General features: G+C 59.7%; 9 protein-coding genes across 9 annotated transcripts; 5 read left to right on the forward strand and 4 right to left on the reverse strand.

Moving 5' to 3' along the window:
- Positions 1-2: 2 nt before the first annotated feature.
- THITE_2107173 (uncharacterized protein) lies at positions 3-932 on the reverse strand. Its single transcript, XM_003648992.1, has 2 exons — positions 537-932; positions 3-406 (listed from the first exon to the last, which is right to left on the reverse strand). Exons 1-2 carry the CDS (start codon positions 781-783, stop codon positions 153-155), a joined length of 501 nt encoding a protein of 166 aa, XP_003649040.1. The 5' UTR covers positions 784-932; the 3' UTR covers positions 3-152.
- Positions 933-1,656: 724 nt separating this feature from the next.
- Positions 1,657-3,424, forward strand: THITE_2107175 (uncharacterized protein). The gene is made up of 2 exons (XM_003648993.1): positions 1,657-3,309; positions 3,376-3,424. The coding sequence occupies exon 1, from the start codon at positions 2,040-2,042 to the stop codon at positions 3,222-3,224; it is 1,185 nt and encodes a 394-aa protein (XP_003649041.1). The 5' UTR covers positions 1,657-2,039; the 3' UTR covers positions 3,225-3,309; positions 3,376-3,424.
- A 231-nt stretch (positions 3,425-3,655) lies between these two features.
- THITE_57872 (uncharacterized protein) lies at positions 3,656-4,360 on the reverse strand (the record flags this gene model as incomplete). The annotated part of the gene is made up of 4 exons (XM_003648994.1): positions 4,218-4,360; positions 4,093-4,153; positions 3,852-3,981; positions 3,656-3,758 (listed from the first exon to the last, which is right to left on the reverse strand). Coding segments are annotated over exons 1-4 (342 nt in total), but the record flags the coding sequence as incomplete, so codon positions are not given.
- Positions 4,361-5,487: 1,127 nt separating this feature from the next.
- THITE_2107180 (uncharacterized protein) lies at positions 5,488-6,645 on the forward strand. The gene has a single exon (XM_003648995.1). It carries the CDS (start codon positions 5,686-5,688, stop codon positions 6,469-6,471), a length of 786 nt encoding a protein of 261 aa, XP_003649043.1. The 5' UTR covers positions 5,488-5,685; the 3' UTR covers positions 6,472-6,645.
- On the reverse strand, positions 6,646-8,830 carry THITE_2107182 (uncharacterized protein). The gene is made up of 2 exons (XM_003648996.1): positions 8,392-8,830; positions 6,646-8,320 (listed from the first exon to the last, which is right to left on the reverse strand). Exons 1-2 carry the CDS (start codon positions 8,679-8,681, stop codon positions 6,820-6,822), a joined length of 1,791 nt encoding a protein of 596 aa, XP_003649044.1. The 5' UTR covers positions 8,682-8,830; the 3' UTR covers positions 6,646-6,819.
- Positions 8,831-9,385: 555 nt separating this feature from the next.
- Positions 9,386-11,387, forward strand: THITE_2061958 (uncharacterized protein). Its single transcript, XM_003648997.1, has 3 exons — positions 9,386-9,741; positions 9,837-10,179; positions 10,239-11,387. Exons 1-3 carry the CDS (start codon positions 9,493-9,495, stop codon positions 11,219-11,221), a joined length of 1,575 nt encoding a protein of 524 aa, XP_003649045.1. The 5' UTR covers positions 9,386-9,492; the 3' UTR covers positions 11,222-11,387.
- A 271-nt stretch (positions 11,388-11,658) lies between these two features.
- On the reverse strand, positions 11,659-15,299 carry THITE_40647 (uncharacterized protein; the record flags this gene model as incomplete). Its single annotated transcript, XM_003648998.1, has 5 exons — positions 11,659-12,378; positions 12,418-12,673; positions 13,141-13,175; positions 13,238-15,084; positions 15,260-15,299. Coding segments are annotated over 5 exons (2,898 nt in total), but the record flags the coding sequence as incomplete, so codon positions are not given.
- Positions 15,300-18,323: 3,024 nt separating this feature from the next.
- Positions 18,324-19,992, forward strand: THITE_2107187 (uncharacterized protein). The gene has a single exon (XM_003648999.1). It carries the CDS (start codon positions 18,429-18,431, stop codon positions 19,575-19,577), a length of 1,149 nt encoding a protein of 382 aa, XP_003649047.1. The 5' UTR covers positions 18,324-18,428; the 3' UTR covers positions 19,578-19,992.
- A 1,023-nt stretch (positions 19,993-21,015) lies between these two features.
- Positions 21,016-23,313, forward strand: THITE_2107188 (uncharacterized protein). The gene is made up of 3 exons (XM_003649000.1): positions 21,016-21,414; positions 21,484-22,791; positions 22,853-23,313. Exons 1-3 carry the CDS (start codon positions 21,279-21,281, stop codon positions 23,275-23,277), a joined length of 1,869 nt encoding a protein of 622 aa, XP_003649048.1. The 5' UTR covers positions 21,016-21,278; the 3' UTR covers positions 23,278-23,313.
- The last annotated feature ends 478 nt before the right edge of the window (positions 23,314-23,791 follow it).

Below are 23,791 nucleotides of genomic sequence, written 5' to 3' on the forward strand. Positions count from 1 at the left end.
ACAAAGAATATACCATTGTTCCCCCATCGCTTATTCACAAATGCAAAATCCCATACCTCCCCTACCGCGCCATGCAAAGTAGCCCAGACTCTAGTTAGTTACGTGAATCATTCCGTATGCGCCAAGCCGCCACCGCTCTCGCAGGCCCCTCATCACAGGCCCAACATCCTCCGGACGCCGTCGCGGACCTTCTTCTCGTACTCGTCCCTCCGCTCGCGCCACATCTTGGCCGCCTCCACGTTGGCCGGGCTCTCATCGTTGGGCTCCGCCAGCATGCTCATAACAGAGATGAGGATCTTCTCGACCGACTGGATCGGCGACCAGCGCTCGGACGCGTGCTCGTAGTGGTTCGGGTCGTCCCCGGGCGGGTGCAGGATCGAGATGCAGACCAGGCCGCTGGGGTAGACTGTTCCGTTTTTGTTTTCATCATCGCGTCAGCATTGGGCATTGTCATTGCTCGCACTTCGACTCGGAGAGAGGGGAAGGGGGGGAAGGGAGATGAGCAGGGAGAGGAAAGTTGCAGAGGACGGACGTACCATTGGGGTGCCAGATCTCGCCCAGAAACTTCATCGTCGGCGGCGCCAGCGGGTAATCCTTGGGGAAGCGCAGCTCGGCAGGGAAGACGCCGCCCTCGAAGGGCGTGCCCTCGGGCCCCTGGATCAGGGCTTCCCAATGTAAGAGGTCGTCCTCCGAGACGGGCCCCGCCGTGATGCCCTCGGGCGGGTTGTTGGTCAGCGCGCGGTATTCTTGAAGGAGGCGCCGGTGGGCGGTCGATTGGGCCATATTCGGTGTTGTGATTGCCTCGTGTTGTTGTAAGATGCGGTTGGGCAGGGAATGTTCTTTGTGAAGGTGTGAGGCCCGGAGAGGGTTCGGAGGCTCTTAGGCATGTGGTTCACACCCATGGTATTCCGAACACTTCCACACGGTTGCAGCCCACTCCGAATCCAGCGGTGGCCGGGGGGTCCCACTTACGTCTGAAGTGGCCACTAACTATTCCGTAAACGCTCACGTTACAGCAACTAACTAGCGGCTCTACAGGGGGTTTGTTCGAATCCCTGCAGCGATTGAAGCTCTGACCCTCTCATCGGGTCGTCCTTCTCACAATCAGCTCCAAGCATCGACTTCGCTTTTCTTTTTTCTTCTGGCGACGGCGAGTCAGGCTGGCCCTCCCGACCAGCGTGCCCGTCATGCCGCCTGCATTTGCCCTCAGAAGGGGGCTAAGCCGGAGCCGCGGTCTCCCACTGCGAATCAGTTCCCCGCCAATATGCCTCTTCTGCTCCTTCTCAACCGCGTCGCGGCGCCCTCCTTCTCCATCTTCAACATCACCCTTCCTCCGACCGAAGCGACAACCACTCACCTCGCTCCCTAATATCCCCCACCAACGCAGCCAATCCACCGGCACCACCTCCAGCGACCCCCGCCAAGACCTCCGCCGCGCGCTCCTCGACCTGCAGGCGCGCGCGCCCAACCACGTCAGCCTGCCGCGCCTGCAGCTCGCCCTGCGCAACCTCGCCGAGCCGCCGGGCCACGAGTCCATCCGCGTCGCCGTCCTCGCCGTCAAGCCCTCCGCCGCCGGCGCCGCCTCCGGCGCCACGGCCAAGCGCCTCGCGCGTCTCGCGCTGGCCGACCCGCTGCAGCCCGCCGCGGCGTGGGAGGCGGAGCTGGAGGCGCACGACGTCGCGGCGCACCCGCTTGTTGTGAGGGTGGTAGCTTCTTCTCGGGCGGGGGCTGGGGCGGGGTCATCGGCGGGTGGGGCGCAAGAGGGAGGGCGGGCTGGAGAGGACCGGGACGGGGCAGTCGGCGGGGAAAGGGGAGGGTTCCGGCTGAGGACGGCCAGGGAACATGTGGTGCCCGAGTTGGCGGTTCCGTCGCCGGTGTTGGGCGGGTCGAATCTGGAGATGTTGATTGCGGAAGCGGGTGAGCTGGCTGGGGCAGCCGCTGATGGGATGGGGGCTGTGGACGATGCGGTGCTCGTGCCGACGGTGGATGTTGCCGCCACCATGGCGGGACACGTCGCGCCGGTGGGGACGCCGGTGCATATGGCGCTTCTGGTTGGGGATGGCGTTCTTGGGGCGGCATCCATCCTGTCGCTGCCGTTGCTGGAGGGGCCAGACGTCATCGCTGGGGCGGTTAATTTTGCGAAGATCGGGAAGGAAGACCTGGCACAATGCCCGCTCGTTGCGGTCAACGTGGACGCTGGTGGCGAGGGCCTGGCGCTGTTCCGTGCCGACGTCCGCAACGCGCTGAAGTACGAGGCGCTGTGGACCGAGGCCAACGTGGGCCGGATCAGTGAGTGGCTCAGGCGTGGTGCGCTACCGGCCGGCGAAGCGGGTATGAAGGCACCCGTCCGGAATCTGATTTGCTCTTTGCTTCGGAACGCCCGGGCTGCCGTTCAGGATGAAGAGTCACGCGATTTGTCCTCGAATCTGAAGGCAAAGGTCGCGCCTGGCACTGCCGCTCGTCTAGACCAAGCACTGTCTGAATGGGCGCAGAAAGCGCATGCCGAGTTGCAGCAGCAACTGGATGCTGCCTTCGCCACCCGCCCGTGGAGCAAGCTTGGCTGGTGGAAGCTGTTCTGGCGAGCGGACGACGTCGGCATGGTCACGTCGGAGCTGGTCGCGCTCCGTTTCCTTCCCGAGGCAGAAAAGGCTATGATATACCTTGCTGGGCGCATCCAAGAGGCTGGTGCTATGGAAGGCCAGCAGGGACAGCCCATCTACACGGGGCCAGCGTTGCCACCGCCTTTGGCTGGAGCTCGGAGTGCACACACAGTCGCACCGGAGTCTGTCAGCAAATGGCCGACGCACATCCCGTTCACACGGAACTATCTGCAGGAGAAGACGGTCCCTGCACTGCAGGCTCTGGCGCAGAAGCTCGTGGTGCAGTCGGCGAGCCTAGCAGGCCTCAGCACGGCCCTGGCGGGGCTTTCCTACCTCTCTGGACTCGGGGCATACGAGTGCGGGGCGATTGCGGCGCTCGGCATTGTCCTGAGCTTCCGGCGCCTGCAGCAGAAGTGGGACGCGGCCAGGGAGTACTGGGAGAGCGAGGTGCGCGAGGAAGGCCGCAAGGCGATCCGCGCAACCGAGGCCAGCGTTGCTGAGGTGCTAGACAAGGCTGGCAAGGCTCTTGATTCTCGAGCTGATCGGACTGCGCAGCTGGAGGAGCTGAGGAACATCGAAAAGGTCATCGCACGAGCGGAGGAGGCTCTTGCGCGGATCAAGTAGTTTTCTGGCGGCGTGGCTCGCCCTGTATACAACATGTACTTTTACATGATAGATCCTCAGTCTCATGGCTCGATTAGATCACGGGCTTGGTGAGGCTTGCGTCAGCCCTGAACAAGATACCCTATCTCAAAGCGCAAGTCAAGATACGTACCCGAGCCATTCCAAAGTTGACATCTTGCCCTCGCGCGGGCAGCGCGACGTTAGTTTTCGGCCGGGCGCTCCCTACGCCAGAGAATCCAGTAGCCACCCCTCCCATGGCGCATCGTCGCCTTGTTGTTAGGTTTTGAGTAGAACCGGCCCCGCGTCTGTTACAGCAAGACCTTGAACGCCAAAGCATGTCGACCAATACCGCCCTGCCCCCCCCTCCCCAAACCCCTCTAACAATCATCTTGATCCCGCATGCAAGCCAGCCAGATTTCCTCCCCTTATCTCCCACCACGACCGCTCGCCCGCGCCCTGCTGACGGTAGCCCTTCCTCTGGCGAGACCGACACCCCTGCCGCGGACATTCCGGCTGCGGAACATGGGCGCGTTCCTGTGGGCACTGTGTCAGCATCGCCGCCTTCTCTCCCGTTCTCGCGCGCTACCCCGTCCTCGAGTGTAAGGGAGGGGAGAGAGGGAAACGCACCTCAGCATGTCGGGAACGATGAAGAACCGCACGTGGCTGCCGCGGATGTACACCTGCTCGAGATGGCTGACGCGCCCGTCGCGGGCGGTGACCGTGATGTCCTTGAGCTGCACGTTCATGTTGTCCTCGGCTGTCGGTGTTTGCGCGCGTCTGGTCAGCTTTGCTGCTTGTTTCGTTCATTTTTCGCTGGTAATAAGGAATGGCTTGGGGGGAGGGGGGGGGAAGAGGGGAGCGAGCATACCCTCAATCAACTTGCCCCGGTAGGTCTGGCCGGATGTGATTTCCAGGGTGACAATGTGGCCCTGGGTAGACGCGTCGTTAGTACATGCAGGGCGGTGCGGAGGGCGGAAGAAGGGGGTGGCGCACCTGGGCTTCGTTGAGAAGCTTGATGGGGATGCCGATTGAGGACGTCATGTCTCCGGTATATTATTTCAGATTCCGTGTCGATCGGGTTAGTGGGAAGTCGTCCAGTCGCGATTCGTTTAGTGGTACCGGCGTGGTTTGGTGAAGACGACGACGTGATGCTTTGCAGGCTGCTGAATTTCTGGAGCTTGCCGTCACAGCAAGCCAAAGTGGAAGCTTGGCGCCGGCAGCGGACCCACAGTGGACCCACATCTACGGCCGTTGCGCCGGTCTTCACCCCCCGCTCTGGTCCCGGCTTCAACAACGACACAGTTACGGAATACAGAATCAAGAACGGTCTTGAAAACCCCGTCCCGTTCCATCGCATCCCGGCATGCAGCATGTGAGGATGTGGAGAATCCAATGTGCGACAGACCAACGCTCGACCAACGCTCGACGCTCATTCAACGACTCCGAGCCGGGGCTCTCATGCTGTGTCGTCCTTGATCCAGCTTCCGGTGAGGCCACGCAAGCCACATCACCGGGCCGCGCCTGAACGCCGGCTATGACAGGACGGGCATGCCGAGGGCTGCACCGAAGCCAAACGGATGCTCAAAATGGAGTTTGTCTCGTTGCTGCGCCTTGGCAGCTCTTCAGTGATGCGAGGCGATGACGGGTGCTGTGATAGGTGCCCGGCGTTACAGCCACGGATCTGTTGGCACTGTTGGGCACCAAGCCCTGTGAACCGCCTCAGCATCAAACCACCGCGATAGGTTGACCTCAAGTTTAGCATTGATCGCTTTGCCACTACGTGGATGTCCACCTGCTCTCTCGAAACCCTCTCTCTCGGGTAGGACTCCTTTGATTGGGGTAATGTCGGAAAGGCTGCGTCTCGAATATTGCCACCAGATCTCAGTCTCGACCTCCAATGACTTCTCGGTACTTGCTGCCATATAACTTTCCATGCGGTCTGCATCGGTTCTGCCCCTATACCTTGTACATTGCCGCCGGTCTGAACCCGGCGGTCTATCGGGGACAACCCATATCTGAATGCTCTCCCACACTTCTCGGAGCGCGGCACATGCTTGCCCACCATATTCCCTAGCCACAAGCCCCAGTAGAGACTCTACTTGGTTCTCCCCGGAACGCTGGTAACGCAAAGAGCCCTGAGACGCAAGCTCCGAACGCCGTTCCTGTACAGAGTTCCCGAAGTCGGCCGCCCGAGGATGGCATCAACAAGAGAGAAAAAAGAGGAACGCGGACGGGCGATTGCGACGCATGCCAGCGTCAAAGAAGATGCAGCCGTTCGTGGGCCAACATCAGCACCAGCCAAGCCGAAACGGTCCAGGTCGAGAAAAGCTGACGCAAAGACGGCCGCGCCATGGTCGGAATGGTACGCGAGCGACAACCGCAGTTTCTTTTGGCGCGCAAGGCAAACGCCGGACGGTAACTCCTAGAGGCCCCTGACGCTTCGTTTAACAAAATCTCTGACATGCGGGCAGAGACTTGGGATTACCAGTTTGCACCGGGCATACAAGAAGCCGCGCGGCCGCAGGACTCATCATCTCCACCCATGTCTGCGAGCGAACTCACCGTATCTCGCTCTCCGCCTCCCGCGACAGATACGCCTCCAAGTCCCGGTCGTTACCTCAGTCCGTCTCAAGACCCGACGTCACCCAAGAGCTCATGGCCAACAATACCAACCACGTCCACCGGCCAGCCAACCCAGGGCTTATCCGCCTCCAGCCGCAGCACCCTGACTGCGCTTCCGCAAGAGGTAGACGAAGGCAGCCCGCCCGACGCCACTACTACTCCTGCCACAGCGGCTCTTACGCCTCTCCTTGTGCCAATCAGGGACTATGGCGCGAGCCAGAATCTCAAGAGCAACTACAGCAACAGCAGGAGGCAAGTCGGGCCGGTGATGCGCCTCTTCCAGGAGGGGCGGAGCCGCAAGAGCCAGACCAAGACGGAGGTGGCGAGGTCCAAAACGCAGAACAAGACGACGACAAAACCGGGCACGACGACAAAACCGGGCAACAGCGGTGGAGGAGACGGCATCAGCAGAGCAAAACCGCTGGATGGCAGCGGAGGAGGTGTTGCTCCGAGAAAGACAGACCCCAAGGCATCCGTGTTGGCAAAGAAGCTGCATGCCAAGGTCAAGTCGGAGAAGGAGCTGAAGGTGGACCCGAAGCGGCGGGTGAAGGCGTGGTTGAAGGGGGTCGAGCTGGATATGGCGCCGATACCGTTGGATGCGCAGGGCTTTCCAATCTATCGATGATACCCTCTTTTTCTGTGCTTCTTTTACTTCGTATTCCCCATGGCTTAGTGTTTCTGTTTGTATTCATTACACAGCGTTGGGAACGGTCTGTCGCAAGATAACATCGTCTTCCATACGGGCGCCCGCTCGAGGCCTGTTTTGAACAGGGCACGGGTGTGATGGAGCGGAGAGCGCATGGTCTATCAGCTATTGTTGTCTATCGAGAGGGCCCAAAGGTCTAATATGTATACACGTTGTAGTCTTGGCAACGACAAGCAGAACACAATACCCGACCGATTCTAGCAGACCCAACGAAATAATACCCAAAAAAGATCCAACGCTATGCACACACCCATGACACAACACATCTCATGCTGTCGTGGCCATCGCAGGCTCAATCTCAGCCTGCATCTCCCTCTCACCCTGCTCAGCACTCATCTGTTGCTCTTCCCTCCTGCCCTCGGACATGTCGAGCTCAGAAGGATACGCCTCGCCTCCCAGCCCGACGATATCAATCCACCTCCACGCATCCACCCTCCCTTCCCCATCCTTCCCGCCGCCCTTTTCCAGGATGACCTTGTCATCATCGACCCACTTCCCACCGCCGCCGCCGGGGCCGGCACTCCCACTCCCACGAGCACCATCAGCACTATCAGCTCCTCCCGAGACGGAAACAGGCCCGTCCACCAGATCCGCGCGCGCGGTGCCGGCCACGGCGACGCCGTTCTGCCGCAGGAACTGCAGCTGCGCGCGCAGGTTGAGCCGCAGCACGCGGGCGGGCCGGTCCGCCTTGAACACGCGCTTCGTCAGCCGCGGGAACAGCACGCCGAAGTCGCTCTGGCTGAGGTGGGCCGACGAGGCGACGTAGAAGAAGTGCGGCTTCGCCACGCCGCCGCCGCCGCCGCCGCCGCTGCCTCTACCGGCGCCAGCGTTGTCCTTGCCATCGTCACTGTGGTCGCCATCGTCGTCGTCGTCCCCGCCGAACATGCTCGGCGGGATGGGCTGCGTGAAAGACGGGGACGGGGAGAGGATGCGTGCCTTGCAGTGCAGGTGGTTGGACCAGGTGTAGAAGGCCTGCGACTCAACGGCTAGGAGGGCGGCGCCGCCTGGTGCTGGTCCTGATGCGCGGGTTGGGGAGTAGCAGGGTAAGGGGAGGTTGTAGAGGGCGGCGGTGGACGCGGAGAGCAGGGGGAAGCACCACATGTCGAGGAGGATGGTGGGCGTGTGGGGAGTGACCTGATGCCTGAGCGCGGAGGTTCGGTCGGGGGTGAACAGCGGGGCCGGCATGGCGGCCACTGAGGGGTGGTTGGCGTAGAAGGTGGACTTGAGGAGCTGCACAATGGTCGCGGCGCCGAAGGAGTGACCGGAGAAAATGACCTTGCCCGGCTCGTGGATGTCGAGCGTGTTGGTGAACTGGTGGAGAGCGGAAGGGGAAGTGCTGTGGTTGAGGTTGGAGCGGAGGGTGGGCTCGTCGCCGCGGTCGAGAGCCGAAACGGCTTCGAAGACCAGGCCGAGCTCCCACAGGCGAATGCGCAGCTGCTTGTTGCGGGCTTCCCAGACTTCATTGGTCTGGTTGTGGGGGATAGGGCAATAGGGCACGATGTGCCTGGTGCGCCCGCGGTCTTGGCTCTCGGGATCGCGGATGAGCGAGAGGGCGGCGCTGCCGTCGCGGTGCTCGGGACAGATCACGACGACCCCGTAGGACGCCAGTGACCCCGCCAAGTGGCTGTAGGCGTTGCGGTTCCCCCCAAGACCATGGGAGAAGATCATGGTTGGCCATCTCGCGCCCGGCCTGTCGCCCCGAGGAGCCAAAAGCGTGGCGTTCTTATGGGCGGGAATAGTGGTCCAGTGGAGGTGGCGGGGAAGAAAACTAAGTAGGGTTAACAAGCAGTCCATTGATATTCATCGCGAGGAGGGGTGGTGCGGCCGCTGGATTCTTACGAAAGGATGGACGCCAGGGTTGGCCCGGCCCCAAGGAATTGCGCATAGGCAGCGATATGGAGGCGTTGAGGGGCCGGCAGCCAGGTCACCCGCTTGCCATACGACTCGGCCTCGGCAGGGTAGAAAATCCTGAAGAGGATTGTGTGGATGTGCGCGGCACCCTCTGGCGCAGGGCTGGGGGACTCCAGCTCGGACACGGGAATTTCGACATCGACGGTGCCGACCTTGTACGGACCCGTGTAGTCCGGGAACGAAGGCACCAGGTTGAGGCTGGACACGAGGCCGGCCATGTCGTTGAGCATTCTTCAAGAACAGAGAAATGAAGGCCAAGCAGCGTGGTCTAATGGCGACGTCAGCTGCAAACGACCAGTTTTCCAGGGAATAAGCAAGGATGACGGTGTGTATTCCGTACACGAGAAGAAGAAAGGAAAGTTGCCCTTCGGGTCACGCGAGCATTTACTTTGCTTGTCCAGGAGTGGACACCGAAGTACGGAATCCCAGGAATGAATTTTTGATAGGAGTCTCGGCCTAATTAATCACTGAGCAATATCCCGTAGCCCGCGCGAAGATTCTGCTGTCAGTGTACGGTGGAGATGGGCTTGCTTGTGAGGTAGGGAGTCTTGACTCTTGAGGTCATGGCCCTTTTGTTTGAAGTTTTGCAGACAGGAAGCATGTTGGCGGCAGAAACCGAACGACCAACGACCAACTTGGAAATTTGTAGCAGCGGCGCTTCCACGGCCGTCCGTCGACCAGTCGAGCCCGAAACCGCGGGAGAGAGACGTCATCTCAGGGCAGTGCATGCGATTGGGCTGAGTGAATGCGCCGCCCCACGCGCCTTTCGGCTGCAGCCGAGGCAACCACAGCAACTTCAAGGTTGAGTCTTGGCAGTCAGGCCGCCCCTGCAGCGGGGGCAGCCCTGACCTGCATCGGACGTCACTGCCTCCTCCTTTCCCGATAAGCGGGCAGATCCACCCACTCCAACCACCAACAGCAACACCAACACCCAGGCACCCAAACAGACATTCATCACCACTCACGTCGTGCGTTGGTTGCGCGCTGCCCGCTCTGATCACGGCTTGAGGTTCTCGAATATAGCCAACAATGACCCGCCACACCCCCGATCTCCTGCGGGCGCGCAGCTCCAACCTGACGCTGCGCTCGCTGGCCATGGAGCAGCAGCCCGTCGCCGACCACGGCCGCGACCGCATTGTCGATGACAGGGTCGATGCCAAGGATCTACGGCCCGAGGCCTTCACAAAGCCATACTGCGACTTCATGACCGAGAACCCGACCGTGTTCCATGTCGTCGACTACTTCAAGCAGAAGCTGCTCAAGGTCGGCTACACGGAGGTTGGTCCCCGCATCCCGGGTCCTGCATCATGCGGCGCAGAGCAAGCATCCAGTGAGATTGTGCCTAATCATCCTCTCTACGGATACACACACAGCTCTCGAGCCGCGACAGCTGGGTCGGTAAGCTTGAGCCCGGCGGAAAGTACTTCACCACGCGCAATGGCAGCTCCATCATCGCCTTTGCCGTCGGTAAGGCCTACAAGCCCGGGAACGGCATCGCCATGATCGCCGGCCATATCGACGCGCTTACGGCTCGTCTTAAGCCCACGAGCACGAAACCAAATAGGGACGGCTACGTCCAGCTCGGCGTTGCGCAGTACGCCGGCGCGCTGAACGAGACGTGGTGGGATCGGGACCTCAGCATTGGCGGCCGTGTCATCGTCCGGGACCCTGAGACGGGCAAGACCACGGTGAAGCTCGTCAAGCTGGATTGGCCAAGTGCGTCTCATTCGGCCTTGCCTGCGAAGTCATCAACCCCCTCGGCTGACCACTTTCAGTTGCCCGCATCCCCACCCTGGCGCCTCACTTCGGCATCGGCATGACAGGCCGCAACAACCGCGAGACCGAGATGGTGCCCATCATCGGTCTTGACAACAGCGACCTGTCCTCTGCCACGGAGCCCGAGGCGCCCCTCGGCGGCCAGGGCTCGTTCGCCTCTACCCAACCGCCCAAGCTGGTCAAGCTCATCGCGAAGCAGCTCGGCATCTCTGACTACAGCACCATCCTCAACTGGGAACTCGAGCTCTTCGACCTGCAGCCCGCCACCGTCGGCGGCCTCGACAAGGAGCTCATCTTCGCCTGCCGCATCGACGACAAGCTCTGCTCCTGGGCCGCCTTCATGGCGCTCCTGCACGCGAAGTCGGACCCGTCTGACGGCGTCATCAAGCTCGTCGCGCTCTTCGACGACGAAGAGATCGGCTCGCTCCTCCGCCAAGGCGCTCGCGGCAACTTCCTCCCGTTGACCGTCGAGCGCGCCGTCGAGAGCCTCACCGCGCACGCCAACAGCAGCCGCAGCACCAACAGCAAACCGACGGTCTTCGGCCCGGGCCTGCTCGGCCAGACGTACGCGTCCTCCTTCCTCGTCTCGTCGGACGTGACCCACGCGGCGCACCCCAACTTCCCGCAGACCAACCTCGCCGGCCACTCGCCGCGGCTCAACGTGGGCGTCGCGCTGTGCGTCGACGCGTCGGCCCACATGACCACCGACAGCGTGTCCATGGCCATCCTCGACCGCGTCGCCGCGCTCGCCGGCTGCGTCAACCAGCGCCACATGGTCCGCAACGACTCGCGCTCCGGCGGCACCGTCGGCCCCATGCTGAGCGCCGCCATGGGCGTCAAGGCCGCCGACGTCGGCATCCCCCAGCTGAGCATGCACAGCATCCGCGCGACCACGGGCAGCTTGGACCCGGGGCTGGGCGTGAAGTTCTACAAGGGCTTCTTGGACCACTGGGAGGCCGTCGATCGGGAGTGGCGGGCTTAGAGCTCGGTGCGTGCGGTGTGGGGTGGGTGGTCTGAGCGGAATGCATTCCGGCGTAGCATACATAGTAGGCGGTTGGTAGATAGTCTGGCCTCGTCTGTACAAAGTGTAGACTGGTACACTGTGTGAACGGGGAGGGAGTATATACGTATAATTCTGTTCTAGACGTAACACGCCGTTCACCCGTGCGGAGTACATGCGTCGCTGATGCGGCTGGGCTTGGAAGTCGTCCGGCTCTGGACGAAAATCCGGCTACTGTATACTATCCGAACAACGCTGAGGCACGTTAACAGCACCCGATGTTCCTCTATCCGTCTATATCTGCGGCCAATGCCATAAACCGTGATTCGTTACGCATATCCGTCATCACCGTCATTACCGCCACCAACACTCTCCGCTCCTATCACTCATCCCTCCTCAACACCCTATCCCCCTCCCCCTTACCACCCCCCATTCCCAATCCTCATCCCCTCCTCCTCATCCTTTTCCTCCTCCTCCCGGTGGCCCCTTCCCACTTCCTCCTCTCCCCCCTCACTTTTCAACTCCACCTCTTCTTCTTCCTCTTCTTCCTCTCCCCCTCCCTCCTCTTCCTCCTCGTCGTACTCCTCCTCCTCAAGCGCACAATCCCTCTCCTTCGCCTCCACCGGCACCCGCTTCTTCTCGAAGTCCTGCCTGTGCGCCTCAGCCATGGCCTGTCGGATCGACCTCCTGCCCAGCGTGTCGGCGCGCCGCCTGCCGAGCGCGCCCGGCCAGGCCGCGCCGGTGCCGGCGCCGGCGCTGTCCTCCACCGACACCGACGCTGCGGCGGTGCCGGCGGCTGCTCCGGATATTGTTGCGGGGGAAGGAGATGGGGCGGCGGAGGCCGGTTGCGCGCCTGCGCCCGCTTCGAGCAGCGGGGTTGGGAGAGGGGCGGCTGGGCGCTGGGACTGGGCGGTGCCGGGCGTTTGTGGTTCTGGTGTGGGTCCTGGAGCCGGCGTGCCGCCGCGGCGGAGCGGCGTGGATATGGATGTCGGAGGGCGGGCGGCAGCGGGAGCCGTAGTGGTGGAGGGCGTGCCGATGGCATTGGCGGCGGCGGCGGCTGCTGCTGCTGCTGCTGCTTCGAGGCTGGGACGCTGGACATATTGCTCGAGGTGGTAGGGCAGCGGAGTGTCGCGCGAGGCCTTGTACTGGGCGACGTTGGCGCAGTGCTCGTTCTCGACACGGAGCAGGGTCCACATGCCGCGGCGGACGACTTCGGCGAAGGAAACCATGAAAGAGACGAGGGTGCTGTGCTGAGTGTCGTGGGTGAAGATGGCGTAGAAGATCCAGGAGAAGCGCAAGATGGGGTCGACAATCATGATGAGGTAGTATACCCAGACCGGCCGGATGGCCGTGATATCGCGGAGGAGACGCCTGTGAGCGTTCGCTTGGAGGAGCGAAAAGTCCATGAAGAGGTCCCAGACCGCTGATCGACCACTGTCAGTCAAGGCCACAGAATAGGGCGGAGGGGGAACCCACAGCAGTACACCCCGTTGATGGCGGCGAACGTGATGAACAAGCTCAGGTTGACGTGACTGTCACCTATGCGGTACAGACTGAGGCAGACAGCCGTCAGAATCGTCATGGTGTACTTTCCGCAGTTGACGAGGTGCGGGAACACATTCCGCGTGTCGTGATAACGCCGAATGCATTGGAGCGCACGCCAGATCGGCGGCAGAGCGCCGAAAAAGCCGAGCAGTCGCGAGTGCGATGAGTTACACTGCACTGGATCCTGCCAGCTGCTGGCGTACAGGCAGAAGAAGAGCTCGATGTTCTGCCGAGGCGTCAGTCAATGCACGACGTTGACCTAGCTGACCGACCATTCGAGGTGGGAGGAGGGAACACGTACGCTAGTCGCATAAGTCAACGAGCACCATATGTCGCCGAGGAAGAAATCCCGAAACTCCACTGGGTACAGGCCGGACAGGAGTAACCGGTACTGCAAAATCTGTTAGCGGAACCATCTCCGAGCGTTACGATCCGGGGGGAGCCAGCACGTACATGGGAGTACAAGAACCACCTTCGAGCCTTGTAATGCAGGACCGGGGCCGGAAGAAACAAAATGACGAGGGTTATGCAGATCAGGATGACGGGGTAGTAAAGATACATTTGTTCCCAATCCCCCAGCCTCGCAAAGTTGAGCCAGATGAAGACGCCGAACAAGGCAAAGAAGAAGCTGGGGAACTCGGCCAGCTCTTTCCAATTGAGAAAATTTCTCGGATCGAACTCGAAGATGAACGGATAGTTGACTTTGTTCTTGACCCACATCCGGCAATCCAGGGTGAAGAGGGTGAAGAGGAGCAAAGCAAGGAAATACCCTCCGTAGAGCTGCATTAGATAGCTTGTCTGCTCAGCAAGTACGGGGTCCTCGCTGTGCAGGAGAATGTCGGAACCGTAAATGAGGCCCTGGAGGGCAAAGACAGCACCGACGCCGATCAGCAGGCCACTACGGAAGGCACTGTCGGACGAATCGCCCGATCGCTTCTGCAGGTTCCGAAGCTTGCCGGCGGCGATTTTGCGGTTGCCCTTCTCGAAGTACCGGGCGTACAGATCTTCGACGGTGCGGATGTGCCCGTCTAGGACGTCGCTGTTCACGAACCAAGACTTGTTCACCTTCTCGTTCATGTATCGGTAGGGCGGGCGGGCGTTGACGGCCTTGTCGTACTTCTTGTTGAGCTTGCGGAAGGCGGTCCGGTTCAGCAGCGCGTACGACTTCAGCAACTCGAGGCTCCGGTAGAACTCCTGCAGCGCCAGCTTGAGCTTGCGCTTCGCTGTCCGGTAGGGTACATCGTCGTCTTCGGGCCGCCGGACGTAGTCGCGGCCCTGGTCAATGGTCTGAGCAGCCATTACGGGCGTCCGGGTCATCTTCAGCAAGGCTTTCGAGTTAGGTCCGGGTTTGAAGAGCCTGTCCTTGAGAGGGTTGATCCAGTCATGATTGCTGTCCTTGGCGCGTCCCTCGCCGACACCAGTGCCGCGGCTGCGGCTGCGGCTTCGGTCGCGGCTCAGCTCGCGCCTCCTCTTCGCCTCGGCGATTTCGGCCGTCCGCCTGTTGCGCATCTCATGCAGCTGCGCTCGAAGGGCCGCCAACCGCTCCGTTGCCTGGTCTTCCTTCTCTTTGTAGAAGGACTCAATCTTGTCGAGTTCTTCGTCGAGGAAGGCGAAAAAGTCGCGCTCCGCCGAACGGACGTAATCTAGATTCTGCATCCCTATATCGAACTTGGCTGCCGCCTGCCGGGAACTCGCCGAGCCGGTTGTAAAGAGACGAGGCACGCGCAGACGAGGCGTCGAGCCCATCCCAGCCGTAGGCAAGGTCAGCAACGGCGGGGAGTGGTGGTCCAACCGGCCGGCAGCCACCATCGAAGCGCTGCGCTGAAGGGCGGCACGGCTCAACGGCGGAGAGTGGGCGGCCACGCTGTAGCCTGTGGTCGACGGGGACCCCATGGCCGGGGCTGGGAGTTCAAAGTCGTGCCTGTCGCTGGCGCGCGACGGCGTTGGTCCAATACTGCCATACTCTACACGACTGCCGGGGCTCCGGGCAAGCCCCAACCGCTCATGTCCCGAAGCGGCACCGCTCCCCGGCTTGGCGGTCCCGGTCCCGGTCCCGGTTCCGGACGCGGAGCGCCGCCGTCCGGACTCGTCGAGGAGGTCGCGGGGCAGCGGATCATTCGTCCTTCGCGGGGGGGTGAAGCTATGGTTGATGCCGAAGACTCTGGCGGGCGTGGTGCCTGTGGGAAGGACCTCGGCCCGTCTCGTCAAGGTCGGTGTGGCATTGGCCCGGTTGATGGCGCGCGTGACGGCCTTGATGTGTTTCTTGCCTGCCTTATAGTTGAGATATTTGACGCGCCATTCTGTGCCATGCGGTGTTAGGGCACCGTCTCTCTTTTCCACGCTGCGTCTGGAGCTTGGTTGGCGGTCACGCGAGCACCCTTGCTTCCACTTGGAAAATGCCAACACAACGGGTGGGACAAAGCGAAGATCCAATGCACGGGTGTCTCGGCACAATGCATAAGGTACTTCACTTACCTGGAACAGCGTCTTGGTCAAGCTCTTTGGCGAACCTTGGCGTGTGTCAGTTCCATGTTGATATGCGGACGCCAATGCCAGGCCGGTCTCTTACTTCATGACGTCAATGTCAATTCCGGCATGGCGCGTCGTACGACGGGTTCAGGAGTCTTGGAAAGTCGTTGAAGCTGGGAGGACGAGAGCATGCCGAAGGCCTGTGGTTGAAGGAAAAGGATATCAATTGCCGGGCTTCCACAAATCGCAGCAATGATGTGCCTCTTGTCAAGGGGGAAGAATCAAAGCCCTGAGAACTATTCCAATTGACGCCCGCCGTTGGCTTCCAAGTTTTTCCCCCTCGATGTTTGCACAACAGCGGTCTCGGCTCGGAAGCGGTTCCTGGCAGGCCAGTGCTGCGGTAGTTACTCAGGTACCTTACCCAGCAGGGCGGACTCCACAGCGGGGTTCGGTCACCAAGACAGGCCAACGCTTAACGTTAATGGCATGGACTGGAAATGTGTTAATCGCACTTGACTGAGGCAAACCCCCTCTGGCGCCTAGGTAGTAACTAACTCCGTCACGTTACTGCGTATGCTGAGGCTTCCGGCACGATTGCTGCTCGTGTCCTTCGTTGTTGTGACGGCGGATACCTCCTAATTTGTCTGGACACTTACAGGAGTGAATGCTCGGTGCGAAGGACGGGAGGAAACTACCTGACGGAATAACCTCAGATAAGGCAGGTACGCATCCAGTTCCTGGGCTCAGCTGCTTGCTTTCAACCCCCTGTTTACACGGGCAGCTCTGGATGTCAGCGGCAGAATCGGGCGGGTGGCCACTCACGATGCCCACCTCAGCCGTTCCTCCCATCAACGACCTCATAGGGAGCCATTGTTCTCGGGCAGTTTCAGAACGTCGATGTAATAGTCACCCGACACGCAGCCTGTGGAATTCCCAGGTTCCGGTTCGCTTCTGGCGCGTTCCGTCTTCCCTAACCATCATACGTCATTTGGGATATGCACACTCTGTCCGGTCCCAGTAGTCCCTGTCGGCTGCCGGTAGCCTCGAGGCTGCAGACGTAGGAAGCCATCTCTCGCCAGCGTCAATTTTGCTCAGACACAAGGCTGTTGCGTGGACGCCACTGTTGTTCCTGTTGCTCTTAGCCCTGTGCAGCGTCCTAGTATGCATAGCCCTAAATTGGGCGAATCGACCACCGGATATTGCGCACGCTTGATGGCCTTCCCCGGTGCCTGGCGACGAACCAGGCCGATCCCGGCACTGCCCGGATTGGACGAAGGGATGAAAGCCAGAAACAGGGTCCCGTCCCACATTGCCAACAAGGTTGTTGCATGCACGCAACGCGGCCACAACTGGGACCCAGCAAGAGCCGTCATTGGCCAGGATTTTTAGCACTCTATTCCGTACTTTTTCCCTTTCGGCCTGGCCGAGTGTCCAGTGAGATACTGTGATAGTTTAACCAACACAGCATGTACACTACACTGAGACTCACCTCAGCGATGGTGCGGCTTTTGATAATCTGCCTTGTGGCGTTGTTCTAGCATCCTTGGAATTTGTCGCAGACTTACAGAGTACTGTAGACTACAGTAGCGCCTTTACGGAGGACGGCAGCTGAAGACAGCGATTCCTGGGATGGAGGAACAATCATGGAAGGAATGCTCACCGAGTAGTGGCACTATGGCCCCACTGTGACGGCTTCTGGGGGTTCTCTTGGGGAAGGGGGAAGGGGGGGAGAGCTCACGCCAGATGCGCGTCCATCGCTCGACAGCCAACCAGGGGCCAGATTTGGGGGTGGTGGTTGCTGACCGGGCCTGAGCGGCAAGACAGCACCCTCACTTGTTGATGTTAGGTGGCCTTGAAAGCGGCGGGGCCGGCAGCTGTGTTACGGCCGCTGACATTGTTTCGCACAACCGCGAGCAAAGCAGGGGCAAATTCACGTTGGCAACTGTGGCCCAGCAACATTAACTCCGTTAGGTACGTTAGTTATCTCGAAGCTGCCGTCAATGTTGAGCTCGTAACTAAGGTAGTGTTGGCAATTCTTTGCTGTGCAAACCACATGGATGCCATTTGGAAGGTCTCAATCTCATTCACGACCTGATGCAGAGAGGGCTTTATCCATCTGGCCCGGATGATGTTCATAGCTCTTGCAATTGGCAAAGCTACCCCACCGAAAACCCCACCTGTACCGCAGTTATTCAGCTGAGATGCGATGTTGACTTCCAAGGTTGTCCACAGATCACTTGGATCCTAAGGTATTAATCCACTCCCGTATAGTGGATAGTCCAGCAATTAGTGGCTACCTGACCTAAGAAGGTACAGTACCTTACGTGCAGCACTTCTCAAAAAGAAAACTGCATGTTTGCACAGCTTTCCTAGTGTCTGCTTGCTTTGTCCAACGGCTGCCCGCCACGCCCGGTTTGCCCGTCAATTCCACCCCGGGCGCCGTTGGGCATCACCCGAGGGCTCTGAGCCGCCACAGACCTGACGAGTTTCCGCGCCTCCAGCTTCGTTGGGAAGCGCCAGGCTGAAGCAGGACCCCTGTCTTGCGACCTTTTGTGGCACCGAGCGATTTTGGATACCACCAACAACAAAAGACAAAAAATGAAACTAGTGTACCTGGGTACTCGGTAATAGACGAACTGGCTTTCTGCTTCTGAGAGAAGAGTTTGGGTGGCACACAGGGGAACGTCAGTCCGGGTGAGGAAACAAGGTGCTTTCTCTGGGGCTGGACGCTCGGATCATCTCCACATCATAACATCATCGGACCAGGGCTACTAGTGTACATGCACAGTGCACAGTAGCAGGGCATGCAGCGTGGGACTGGAGCGCCAAGGCCGGTTGGCCGAATCCATCTTTGCGCTTCCACATCTGACCTTTTCAAGCCGCGTCCCTCCTCCTCTTTGAACCGCCAACAGCCTCTCTGACGGGGCAACATCAGCATCATCTTCCCGCAGGGTTCATTTGGCATTGCCCATTGGCAAGCACCGATCCTAGCCACCAGCCTTCGCTTTGCGAGCTGCTTTCTTCTTCCCCTCAGTGGCTCCGTCCCTCAATCGGCGCGAACGGCCGCTGGCCCTGTCTGTGTCGGGGCAGCTGTGTGTGCTGCAGCGCAACAACCGACTGTGTATAGCAAAAACCTCACCATTTGGCCCGCTTGTATTGAGGACCCCTCGTCACCATGTCGCACGCGTGGCCGGTTGAGCCGGCCATGGACCCCCAGTATGCTCGCAGGCGAGCGCCACCTATGGAACCGGCCAGCAACGCAGCCTACACCCACAGCCGCTCAAGAACGACTTCATCCAACACGTTCCCCACGGACATGCAGGCGCCATTCCCAGCGAACCCTTATCCGCCGCAGATGCATCTGGCCCAGCCCAATGTGAGCCATCAGCGTCGCTCGCCGAGCGTCAATACATTCAGCACAGTCTCGAGCGGCGGCATGGCGCCGCCGGCAGCATACAGGACGTCGCCGACCCTCGACATCAGAAGGTCCACTTCGAGCCGCTCTGGCGGCGCCTCCAGCGCGCCTCAGTCCGGTAGCTATGTCGCGCTCCTCCGGAAACAAAAGGCCACGGTGTGGTGCGATCGTGCGCAATACGAAGACCCCCGATTACTCGCGCAACAGCGGGCCGCTAAGATGCGAGCGAATCTCGAGATCGTGGAATCAGGCAGTGGCCTGGGCATCGGGCTTGGGGGCTCTGGCCGCACCGCTACCGGTCTGAGCTCGACCGGTGGAAAGGTCGCGGCCAAAATACGACACCACGGCAAGCCCACCGTTATCGGATACTCCCCAGGCAGCAATTTCAATGGTATCGGCGGTGTTCCTCTCCGTCTTAGCGCCACCGAGGTCGAGGGCGAAGAGAGCGAGGAGGACGACGCCGCCATGCAGAGACTCCATCACCGCCGGACAGGCAGTTCCGGGCGGAACAGCATCGCGAGTGGGAAGCGCGCCATGCCGCATCGCCCGTCCGGAGGCCTCGGCCCCGCGAATTCGCAACAGGGTGGAGCCGCGAGGTGGAGCCCAGGCGATACCCCCGAGCGGACAGGATCCCTGGTTGGAGAAAAACAGAGCGAGCAGGCACTCCCAGGGGATGACGCGGGCAGCGGGAGAGCGCGGAGCATCGGCAGCGGCAGCAGCGAGCGCCTGGACAACGTCCCCGAACTCTCGGGCAACTCGGCCCATTTGGCCAGCAACAGCAGGAAGAACGCCGCGGTGACGCGCGAAAAGAGCGTCAAGAGCGTCGACGACCTAAAGCGACGCGGCAGTGTGGACGAGCGGACTATGACGCTGACCACGGGCCGGCTGTTCATTGCGAACCCGGACTAAGGCGTGGCTACGACAATTCCATATGGGGCAAGCCGGGTGAAGAAGGGACAGGATCCCCAACACCACTCGGCTTGCCCATCACCGCCTCTTTCGCAAGCCTCATCTGCACATGCGCATAGCCTTACTACAGGCATCCGTTACCAGCCGCTTCGTCTCCTGCATCTCCGCCCCAGAGCTTTGCAACCCGGGGTCTCCCATGGCTGGGCATCTACGATCGCTTCGAATCGCTGTCGTTATTTGGTTCTGTCTTGCTATTTCTCAACGCCGCTCGTTACTCGTTGGCGGCTTGCGTCTCTAATCTAATACGCCCAGGGCCGAGGCAAGGTCATGGGACTGGAGGGCGTTCAAAATCATGAGCCCCTAAGGGAACGGGTGTGCATTTGAAGAGTATATTCTGTCTGGCTCAAATACCAATGCTACACCGAACACGCCGTCCTTCCCGACTGCTCATGCCTACCTCTCGCCTGTGCTTGCTTTTCTGCCTGGGCTTGTCTTGCATGTATCTATGACGATGCTGATGTTACGGCCGGCGAGCGAAAGGCTGGCTCCTTTCGTTTCCCGGACCAAGCGACGTCCAGGTTTCCTGCAATCTGCTCAACGGCGGTATCCGGGGGCTCGAAGGGACGATGACGAAGAGTGCTTCGCTTCCCAGAAAGCCGAGGGGGGAGAAAACATGCTTAATGTTGCTATCCTTGTTGGCCCCGGATGGCTGCCTTGGAAGCCGATCCTACCTAACTATAATACCGACTGTTAATGCCCCAACCCGGTTCCAGAGAATGCACTGGTGCGGTTCACTTCATGCACTGCTGCTGTGCTTCGCAATACCGTGTACATAGTGGACCGACGTATTGCGTACACTACAATTGAATCTTGCGGCTTCCATTCCGGACGTCAACTAACAGATGAACTGCTGTAGAAGACTCGATTGAGTTGTAGGACTGCTCATGAGAGGATGGTGAGGCTGGCTGGCTTGGTGTTCGAGAGGGGATGGACAGTCTGCGGCTCGGCAAGGGCAAGAGAACAGGAATCAAGGTTGGCATGTATGTATTCATGTATGACATGGGCGTTCAAGGTCTTCGACATCTGGATTTTGATGTTGAGAGTTCAGTAGAGCTCCCAAAGCTCCTCCCTTACACACGGGAGTTACCAGACTGCAGCACAGCGTCTGGTGGGGCCGAAGGGAAGAAGATGCTGCAACCCAAGGTTCAAGGTATTTGAAGTTCAGTACCGTACCTTATGCAATGAGGGTTACAAATTCAGCGCGACGGTTGACCAGGCTAAGAGCATTTGCGGAAAAGTTTCTGATGACCGAAGACAGCAGAGCACAGTTGATCTTGGAGAGTTGTGTCGCATAAATGGTGTGCATGCCGCATGCTGCGCCACAAACGCCATTTAATTAGCCTCAGCGACGCGTGGGGCACACGTCCAATGCAGGAGGCGCGACCGGGACGCGTTGCAATCGGGCGAGCAACGGGACTCAATTTACCAAACGCTGGCTGCGGCCCTCGCCAGAGCAAACCATCTCCACACTCAAATCAGAACTGCCACCGAGGCAATTGAACTCCGCCCTTTCCACAACGGCTGCTTTCTTGTAATGATCTAGTGAATTTCTTGCTTTCGGTCACACTTTTGCTTTCCTTGTTTCTGATCGGTTGTACCTCGTCCGACGTGTGGGCTGGTCTGTCGATGTCTCTTGTCGCAATGTCCAGCAACATTCAAGACCGAGATACGGTCAACCGAAAACGATCTCATGGGGAATTTCTAGATCAGGAGGCTTGTGGCCCTGTAGCGTCCAACGAGCCAGAGCATGCCCGTGTCGACGCTTCCCTGAGCGACAGTAGGTGTTTTCCTGGTTGGGTTTCGGCAGAATTACGTATAGCTGAGCCTCACACTATTTGCTTTGCAGAAGAAAACGACACGCCGTGTATTTCGCGCGAGGTTTCAGCCTCCCCATTAGCAAAGAACACACCCGGTTCGACGGATCCGGCATGCTGTGGGCTCGATGGAACCGCAGAATCCCCCTCGCCGACTCCAGCGCAACTCTCCGCATCTTCCATATCCACACCACCAACATCGACCATGACGAAGACCACAGCACAGAAAGTGACCGGCGGGCCACCGAAGAAGAAGAGGCTGACAGCCGAGGAGAAAGCAGCCAAGGAAGCGATGGCAGAAGCCGAGAAGCGCAAGAAGCAGGAAGAACGTGAAAAGAAGCGGCGCGAGAAAGAAGAGGCAGAGAAATTGAAGGCCGAACAGAAGGCTGCCAAGGCTGCCGAGAAGGCCGAGAAAGAACAGGAGAAGAAACAACGAGCCGACGAGCGGGAGAGAAGAAAGCGGGAGAAGGAGGAAGAAGAGGCGAGGAAGGCGCGAAGCCAATTGAAGCTCACCAGCATGTTCAATCGCGCCCCAACGACCCCGAAAAAGGATTCTGACGCTTCCAAGAAAGAGGAAGCTCACCAAACAGGCACCGCTACGAACGGCGAGGCCAGGACGACGTCACTTTATCACCAGCTGTTCAAGCCGTTCTTCATCAAGGAACACGTCCGACTTGCCCCCAACCCCTATCAGCTGGATGATGAGACGAGGGAGGCCAAGACCAGGATTCTGGATGAGTATATCAAGGGCGACCGCGAGAAGCCGGCTGTCGCGTTCGACCCACTGGAAATTCTTCAGATTCCTTACAAGATTCGCCGCGGGCGCGTCTACCCAAGTGTCCGCAAGATCATGGCGGAGCTCGAGGGCCTTTCCTCCGATTCTCCAGCAGATGCCACCACGGAATCGCAGAACGCACAAGTGCGGCACACTCTGGATGCGCTAAAGTTGGTACCTTTGAAGTCCATCAAGTTTATGGAAGATGTGAGACCGCCATATATCGGTACCATCAGCGGCCTGCCGCCTGGCGTCAAGAGTCTGCGCAAACTGGCGCGGAATCCTGTCTCCAAAACTATTCTCCCCCTGAACTACGACTATGATTCCGAGGCAGAGTGGCAAGAAGAGGAGGGCGAGGACGTGGATGATTTGGACGATGAGGAAGAAGAGGGGGACATGGATGAAGACATGGCGGATTTCCTGGACGACTCCGAGGATGTGGGACCCACGAGGATGGTGTTTTCCGGAGGCATGGAACCCGAGAGCATTGGGCCGTACTGGGAGGACCGTACACGGAGAACCGCGGAGCCGAAACTGTACAAATACCGGCTGGAGTTTATTCTGGGTGAGTCTTGCGAAGACTGCGCCCGGCCACCGTCGGCCCTGGTTGCTAACCCTGTACACAGAATCTCTGAAGCATCACCACAGCATCGATCCCTTCTCCGGCGCCTATTGGGAGTCAGCAAAGCCGAAGGCCGGCACAGGCAGCGAAGCATCGGCCGCGTCAGCATCGACGTCGGCGACTGGCCCTCATCTTGCTGCTTCCGGTTCCACCCAGGACGCGCGTCCTAGCCCGATGGCCCCGCCCCCGGCACCATCCGATGCGTTCAAGGCACTCAACCCGGGGACCAAGAAACCCCAGCAGCCCCTGCCGCTTGAAATGCAACAGGAGCTGAAGGATCTTGTGCGCTCGATGCCAACGCTCAGCAAAGTTGGCGTGATCGAGTTATTTGCGGCGAAGCATCCGGGATGCCCACGAGCGCAGATCAAGACGTCGTTTGACGCCCTGTTTGAGAAATCAGGGAAGGTGTTCAAGGTGAAGGGCGAGTAGGCGGTGTCTCAGCTTCGTAACTACAAGCACTATTCCTGATCCTCCGGGATGAAGGGTCACACTTGTATGTTATTATGACCACAGGGTTGGACGGGTTTGTTGGACTGGCTGGCCGGTTTGGGAGGGTTGGTCTTTTCTTCTTTCTGCTTGTCGACATTTGGCGGTCATCGGGATAGACCACCGGGTACGAGAGAAGTGGCTGTACCAGAACGGAGGGATGGGAACAGGAACTCCATTATGGAGTGAAATCAGTGCGATGGAACCGAGTGAGGGGGGACTCATGGAGGTTTGACCTCCGAGATTCTTTTGGTAGCTGCCATCCTCGTCAGCTCATTGAATGCCAGGCGGCCCGCTCAGGGTGTCTCACGAGTATAGATGGGCTTGTTGGGCCACTCTAGGCAACGGGCTAGGCTTCGCGGTCGGAGTGCTTGCTTGATGGATTGCATGCTCTCTGCACACAGATGCGTAGAGGAGCAGAGACTTGCCCTGTGTACCGATTCTGTTTTGGCATGTT

Source organism: Thermothielavioides terrestris, chromosome 1, assembly GCF_000226115.1.
Source record: "Thermothielavioides terrestris NRRL 8126 chromosome 1, complete sequence".
NCBI lineage: Eukaryota > Fungi > Ascomycota > Sordariomycetes > Sordariales > Chaetomiaceae > Thermothielavioides > Thermothielavioides terrestris.